The sequence below is a fragment of the Alosa pseudoharengus genome, unplaced genomic scaffold (genome assembly GCF_046254945.1).
Source record: "Alosa pseudoharengus isolate Yale_2024_CS ecotype anadromous, Long Island Sound unplaced genomic scaffold, YU_APseudo_1.1 YU_APseudo_1.1_scf_8, whole genome shotgun sequence".
Lineage (NCBI taxonomy): Eukaryota > Metazoa > Chordata > Actinopteri > Clupeiformes > Clupeidae > Alosa > Alosa pseudoharengus.
The window spans coordinates 18,532,212-18,539,552 of record NW_027468870.1 but is presented as its reverse complement, the minus strand read 5'-3'; the positions used below and the strand labels follow the sequence as shown (position 1 = coordinate 18,539,552).

The following is a 7,341-nucleotide window of genomic DNA, read 5'->3' as shown; positions in this document are numbered from 1 at the left end:
TGTAGGCCTGGTTCGGCTGTTGGCTAAGCCATGTTGCTTCTGTAAATTTCATTTTATTTGACCAAATTAGAAGGCCTGCATGCACAATTGGAAATTTGATCATTATAATCCGTTAATATGAGTTACTGTTTTTGTGACCTTTATGTGTAGCCCCACTTTTGCAGGTCTATGAATTTAACTAGATTTTATGCAATTGGCCGTCCCCGGATTTTACGCCATGTTTTCCGCCCACTTTAGAGAATACATCAAATGCGCATCTGGCATGATCTCCCAAAAGGAATGTGGGGTTGTCTAGCGTACAAAGAGCACCCACCCCCTTCCTGAGTAGGCCAACGTGGACTATGAACGATTACAAGACCACGGTAGGTCTCCGCATGAAAGTTTGTAAATACTTGTTAGACTCAATGCCATAAAGATATCATGGCAAAAGCGGGGTTCTTTTACCATGCATAGCCTATTGTTTTAATGCCATCATTCATTTCATGATATTTTTAAGCTTTCTAAAATCTGGTTGTGGCTTCTAGTTGCATGAATGTGTATGCAAAAAGCACTATCCGAATCGTCCAGATGGTCAAAACAACCTGCATTGCTTAAGGATTTGCATGGGCTTGCCTTCGCAGGAATAGCTTAAAGGAATTTACCACAGAAACGAACTTCTTTTCTACATAAGTCATGGCGGAGACAGAGCAAATGCCATTTTTGAAAGAATTCCTTCTGACATTCTTCATGCCAGAGAAGTGTTACGACGAATTTTTTCTTCACTTCAACTTTGCTCATGGTGAGGTCTGCACAATATCGTAGTGGTGTTTTCACAGCGCAGCGACATCAGGCAATAAAGCAGTAAATTATTCCGAGGGGTGCACAATGTGCAGTTGTCCTCCATCTGACAACATTTGAATAGATGAGGAGATATGGGACATACTGTCTGATGTCCTTTGCTGAGGACTGTGTATTATGCAGCTGTGCATCATAGTTTACATTTTAATGTCTGAGGAGATTTGAAAATTAGGATAGTTGGGGTATATTCTTCACTAAACAGATATACGTTTTCAGCTTCAGTGAACCTAATAAAATGTGCATCCAAGGTTCATAAGAACCTTCCTTAATCAGGTTTGAATACAGCATAATATTAAGATACACTTATCATAGGTGTGTGTGTTGGAATGAAGCCTTGTTTTGTATCTGTTTAGGGCCATGTTTGAGGATCACCCTGAGCAAAGTCATGGGTCTTTGGATCATGGTAGGCACTGTTCTTGGTAAGATAGCTCTGTTCCCCCATCCTTTTCTCTCTCTCTCTCTCTCTCTCTCTCTTACTGTCCTCTTCCATCATGTAACATGTCTCTCCTCTACATAGCTCAGCTGCCCCAGATCTGGAAGGTTCTGAGGGCAGGAAGTGCAGAGGGACTGAGTCTGGCCTCCGCTGTGCTCAGCCTTTATTCCGTCTCTGGCTATGTGGTATACTGTATAGCCCAAGGCTTCCCTATTGGGTAAAAACAAAGACATTTTATGAGACAGTGTGTTGAAATCCTGCTCCAAAAATGTTATGCAATGCTGTGGTTTGTGGAGGAGGTTTATATTTAAAGATTTATATTCTCTGTAGATTTATATTCTCTGTTTACACAGAGCCTGGGGAGAGAGCCTGTTTATACTGACCCAGGTCATGTTCCTCAATTTCCTCATTCTTCATTATAATGGACAAATTGTGAGAGGTATGCGTTGTTTTCCATTCTCTTTGTGTGAGTGTGGGTTTTTTAATTGGGACACATTGATGGGGTCTCTTTGAGTGAGGAAAAAAAAACAGAAACACTTTTTTAGCATGAATGTGGTTTGGTGGCAAGCATCTGGTGTGGATGTTCATCTCACATATCCACACACACACACACAGACTCTCTCTCTCTCTCTCTCCTTCTCGATTCCTCTCTCTGTCTCCTTCTCTCTCTCAATCATCACGTTTTCATGCCGGGAATAAACGGTTTTGAATCAGTTTATTGCCCAAATTCCGTTTATGTCAATATTCCATTTAACCTGTTTACAAGCAAGTAGAATGTCACATTTTGAGGATATTCCTTTTTACATAGCAAGGTGTTTTCATGACCCAATATTTTGTTTAAAACAGGCATATGCTAGGGTGGGCGAACAGTTTATTAGTAAACCGAATATGGCCTTTTTCAGTTTATTTCAATCAGAATAAGGTGTTTACAAGACACACGCATTTTCGGTTTATTCCCAATAAACTGATTCGAAAGCGTTTATTGGCTGCATGAAAACAGGATGATTCTCTCCTCTCTCTCATTCTCTCTCTACTTCTCCTCTCTCTCCTTCTCTTTCTCTCTCTCTATCATGCTCTCTATTTATCTTCTTATACCAGTTGAATAAAGTAAATAACACAACACTGTGAAAATATAAAGATGTTATTCATGCTTTGCTCTCTACTTACAGGGTTACTGTTCCTTGTGGTTTATAGCACTTTTATGTATCTCCTGACATCCCCATTGGTTCCCAGAAAAGCCATAGCTTTGATGCAGGAGTCGGTTGTGCTGGCCGTCATTGCTAGCAGGGTACGTCCTCACAAAAAGAACCTCGTCAGATGTAACCCTAACCCTTGGAAGGAATGCTGTAGTTTGTGTCCATGTGTGAGTTAAATGTTTGGCTAAGGGGGTGACTTTTCATTACTCTGTATGTGTGGTCATGTGTGCAGCTCATCCAGATAGGCTGTAATTACCTGAGCAAACACACAGGCCAGCTCTCTGCTGTGTCCCTCTGCCTGGTGTTCTTCGGCTCCCTGGCGCGCATCTTCGTCTCTCTGCAGGTGTGTATGTCTCTGGTACTGGACTCAGGTGACCTCTGGTGCATGGGAGGCGGCCTATCCCAAGACACACACTCCTCTGTCTGGACTAATGATTTCTAGTGCAGCCGATGTGTGATTCATTCCTCCTGATAATCAGTAGGAAGTCATTCAGACTCTTGTGCAATATGTAAAAAACACAAAAGATTGCATGTGTGCTCTTGCATTCCAGTTAACCCATGAGAGAGATGAGTCAACTGCACTGACAGTTTTATCTGTGTAGCAGTAGACAGTCGCTGACAAACAGTGCAGTCATCCTAAATGGTTAACCAAGTACCCTCAAACAAAGCATGTTTTGATGAAAGCCGATAGCTCTGTGGCTTCGACAAAGTGAATTCTCACACTCATTCACTCACAAGCACACACACAGGCACACACTCACACTCACTCACAAGTGCACATGAACACACACACACACACACTTAGTCACACACACACACACACACACACACACACTCAGTTTCACACATACACACACCTGACTCTCCCTTTCTCTCTCTATCTCTGTCTCTCTGTAGGAAACCGGACACTCGCTGTCCACTCTGACCCATGTTCTGGCATGTTTATGCAGCGGAGTCTTGGTGGCCCAGATGTTTCAGTACCGGAATGCCTCCCGCCCTGGAAAAGAGAAAGCTGAGTAGATGTTACGGGTAACTTCATAATGGCTGAAATCACCCAACCCTCATACCTCAGTCCAACCCAAACACTGCTCTTATTGCATTCCAAAGGACATTACCCTAGTAGCAGTGTTATTAAGGCAGTACTTGGTACAATCCAAGCCTTTTATTGAACCCCACCCTGCATGTGAAAATCTCAACACAAGCAGTCCAGAGTTTTTCTTTTTTCTTTTTTTTTTACAGTAGAATCAGTTACTGGTATAACTGTATTTCACATTAATAAGAAGGAAATAGGAATAATGTGAAATGTATTGCATCTCAGGGAAGACCTAGTCTTTGTTTGAAAAAAACAAACAGAAAACCACAATGTAGCAGTTATAACCTTTGAGCTTTCACGGCTGATGGAGCCATATGTGTCTATTTTCTTCTTTGTAGTGTGAATGTGAAAGTGTTGCTCTGAACAAAATAAAGTTACTGGTTTAGTTTGTTAGTTAAAAAAAAACCCATTATTTTGATAATGATGTAACAGATAATTCAAGACATATAAGCCAGAGACTTTCTAATGAGGAGACACAGCACTCAAAAAATCCTCCATAGAAATGCATGGGGTTAAGTTTGTAACGCCAATATGGCCGTTGTCTACACATATCCCACCCCTTCCTCGCCAAAATGTCAACATGTGTATACATTGAGCCAATCATGTGGTGTGATGTGACTACATTGAGCCAATTATGTGCTGTGTTGTGCAGTCATCGTGCCAATCATGTGTTGTGAACTCGCCGCTGAAGCACGGTTGGTGTCGTGAAGCCTTGCGTACGCGCATTTCTGCCGAATAGGATGCCCGATGAGTACCCAAAAAGCGTTGCAATATGGCCGCTGAGTGGAGGGACTTGCCTAAAAGGACTTTGTATAAGCAGAGAGGACATACCACTACATGCTCTTCTACTAAACAACCCCTAGAGAGCAGCAGTGCTTCATTATGTGATGTACTCAACATGTTGAGAAATCATTAGCAAAGAAATGTTTTTCTGTTGTTTTTTTTTTGTCATAAGAGTATCGTACGTCTCAATTTTTGGAGCACAGTCTGTCAGTTAGTCATACATGAGATCAGAGCTACTCTTATCTACATTTATTGTCTTATAAGTGGGCTTTATTATGACCGCCGCGCAGCGAAGGTTCAGTCATTTTTTCAGTAATCTTGTTTCAACGATTCCCAGGACACTGAAAGACCGGTGTGCACAAAACTTGGTGCATGTAGCCCCACAAGGCTGACACGGAACCATTGTTTTTCATTTTGATCTGTCGCCCCCCGTCGGACTGGACCCCCCCCCGAAAGGAGGGTAGGGTGGACACAGTTTTCTGTGAATATCTACAGTCTACTAAATATATAACAATAATATAACATTTAGTGTCTGTACACCAACTGGCCTGTAGATGGCCAGACACAGTTTTCTGTGAATATCTTGAGAACCGGTAGGGCCTAGGATGACCAATTTGTTTTTGTATGTTGGCCTCCAGGGGCCATGTCAGCCCATCCCATATCACACGCAAGCAGGCAAGCAGACACACACACACACACACCATTACCCCCACACACACATTTACAAGCAAACATACACACACACACACATGCAGTCAAGCAGACATACACACACACACACACACACACACACACACACACACACACACACACACCATTACCCCCACACACACATTCACAAGCCAACATACACACACACACACATGCAGGCAAGCAGACATACATACATACACACACACACACACACATCCCATTACCCCCACACACACACTCACAAGCGAAAACACAGAGAAGCACGCATATACACAAAAGCAAACATACACATGCACACTCTCATTTACATACAGAAAAGTAGCAAAAGTAGGGGATGGAGTAGGACAGTGGTTCCTGGTATGGCTTTGGGACCCACAATTTCCCATGTTCATGAAGTCGCAACCCATATATTTTTTTAGCGATCAAGCCAACGGATACGGTGAGCTACATGTTAAGACTCGCAATGTGCCTGTAGGCCTACTTGTCTGGAACATGCTGGTGTTTGGTATTACATTTGTGAAGTCTTCAACTCCTGATGTCACCTTTCAAAGTACTCGACAGGTTTGCCTTTGACGGTGGTGCTTTGCTTCCATGTGGCATTTTCTCTTATGTACCAGCAATTCAGTGAACAATGCACACTGGGGTTTCTGTCCCATTTTGTCTTAATTTAAGTGAATCCATATCCTACTTCAAGTACAGTAAATACAGAAACATTTACAAGCATTACATTACATTACATTTGGCTGACACATTTTTAACCAAAGCGACTTACAACATGGTAACAGTTTAAGGTTTAAAGCAATTCTCTCACAATTTTAAGACAATTTAAAAACGGTAGAGTACAGTAAGAATAAGTGCATCAGTGAGTGCTGTTTTTAAACAGTTGAGTGTCAGTTCAAGACGGGTGGTAAGTGCTAGGATACAAGCGTGATTTATTTTTGCGGAGAGAGTGTGCAAGACTGAGCAGCAGTCATATTTTTTACCACTTTGCGGTACATCTAGTTCTATTTTATCATTCCTGAATATTTGTGTGACATCTAGTTTACAAAATTGAACACAATGTTGTCACCTTAGGCTGTTCTACAGAAAAATATAAATAAATGAAATTGATCAAATATGCATTAATGGTTGTTTTCTTAACTTCCTGTTAATAGTTGAATTTCCCCTTGGGGATCAATAAAGTATCTATCTATCTATCTATCTATCTATCTATCTATCTATCATAATGACCTCATGGTTAATTGCTGCTTGATAATTACAGTTTTTCTCAGTCGCTTTGGTGCTATTCTTACATCACTATTAACATTTGCACAGCAGTTAGTGCATTTCTCAAAACAATTAGTGCAAACTGCAAAACCTAGTGGATGACCTGCAAAAGCACGTCACTTGCTCAAAATGGATAGTCCATTCCTCAAAAGCAGATATTCATGTCAATGAAACTGTCAGTGTCATCAAAATGAGAAGTCTTGACACCATCGTTTATGAACAAGATAGTCAAATGGCTTTGTCATGTTTTCATTATGACAGTTCTCTCAGTGTTTTCCAATGCAAAAAAAAGGTCAGAACTCAGTGACACTACCTGAACATGCTCAAGACAGCACTATACAGTACTTGTACAGCCATTTGAAAACTACAGTAAAGTTACACATTGCTGTAGTTAGGGGAGTAAGTGAGTACAAGACACTGAATACGTACATTTTTACTGTATGCTCTTTGCAATTCCACAGCATTGTGACAGAATTTGATAACTAGTTCAACAATTTTGTATGTAATGACTCAAGCAATGAAATGAAGACTATTAGTTTTATTGGGAATGACTATTCAGCATCCATAAGTATAGTTCATTTTGACCGACATGACATAAGCAAATGATAATGTTAAAAAACAGCAGAGAATTGTATGAAAGCAACTGATACATGTCCAAAAGCATTTGCAATTTGTTCAGAGGAAGGAGAAATTGCTACTATGATGTGCACAAATGACTAAATGTTGTGGAGGTTGAACTAATAGTTATGAGAATTTTAATTCTGATCTGAAAAAAGCACCAAAGCGACTGAGAAAAACTGTAAGAACACTAGGTTCGTAATATGGCAAGTAGTCTAGTACTGCCCACTATCCTTTGACCTGATAGCTATGACGTTATGTACTGAATGGAAAAAACAAGAGGATGTTTATAGTCTTTACCTCTGCGTTGCTACAACCTCCTCCTGGGAGGTCTCACCTTGATGTCGAGCTGTATATCCGCAGCTGGGTAGATTAGCTGAAATGCTTGAACCGCAATGCGTGCATGTGTGTGTGTGTGCGTG

At 41.1% G+C, this 7,341-nt stretch overlaps 1 protein-coding gene across 2 annotated transcripts; it reads left to right on the top strand.

Annotated features, from left to right (window-relative positions):
- The first annotated feature begins 283 nt into the window (after window positions 1-283).
- LOC143112238 (mannose-P-dolichol utilization defect 1 protein-like) lies at window positions 284-6,226 on the top strand. Of its 2 annotated transcripts, XM_076274490.1 has the most exons (8): window positions 284-362; window positions 621-778; window positions 1,191-1,256; window positions 1,355-1,487; window positions 1,624-1,709; window positions 2,440-2,558; window positions 2,699-2,809; window positions 3,364-6,226. In XM_076274490.1, exons 2-8 carry the CDS (start codon window positions 673-675, stop codon window positions 3,484-3,486), a joined length of 744 nt encoding a protein of 247 aa, XP_076130605.1. In that variant the 5' UTR covers window positions 284-362; window positions 621-672; the 3' UTR covers window positions 3,487-6,226. The 2 variants fall into 2 exon arrangements, with proteins under 2 accessions (XP_076130605.1, XP_076130606.1); XM_076274491.1 differs by lacking the exon at window positions 621-778 and having other exon boundaries at window positions 303-362.
- Window positions 6,227-7,341: the final 1,115 nt, after the last annotated feature.

Bases quoted from the DNA above. Each gene is read 5' to 3' on its own strand.
- LOC143112238 (XM_076274490.1), top strand. From the start codon at position 673: ATGGCGGAGACAGAGCAAATGCCATTTTTGAAAGAATTCCTTCTGACA. The intron at 779-1,190 runs GTGAGGTCTGCA...GTATCTGTTTAG, and splicing joins TCACTTCAACTTTGCTCATG to GGCCATGTTTGAGGATCACC. The intron at 1,488-1,623 runs GTAAAAACAAAG...CTGTTTACACAG, and splicing joins GCCCAAGGCTTCCCTATTGG to AGCCTGGGGAGAGAGCCTGT.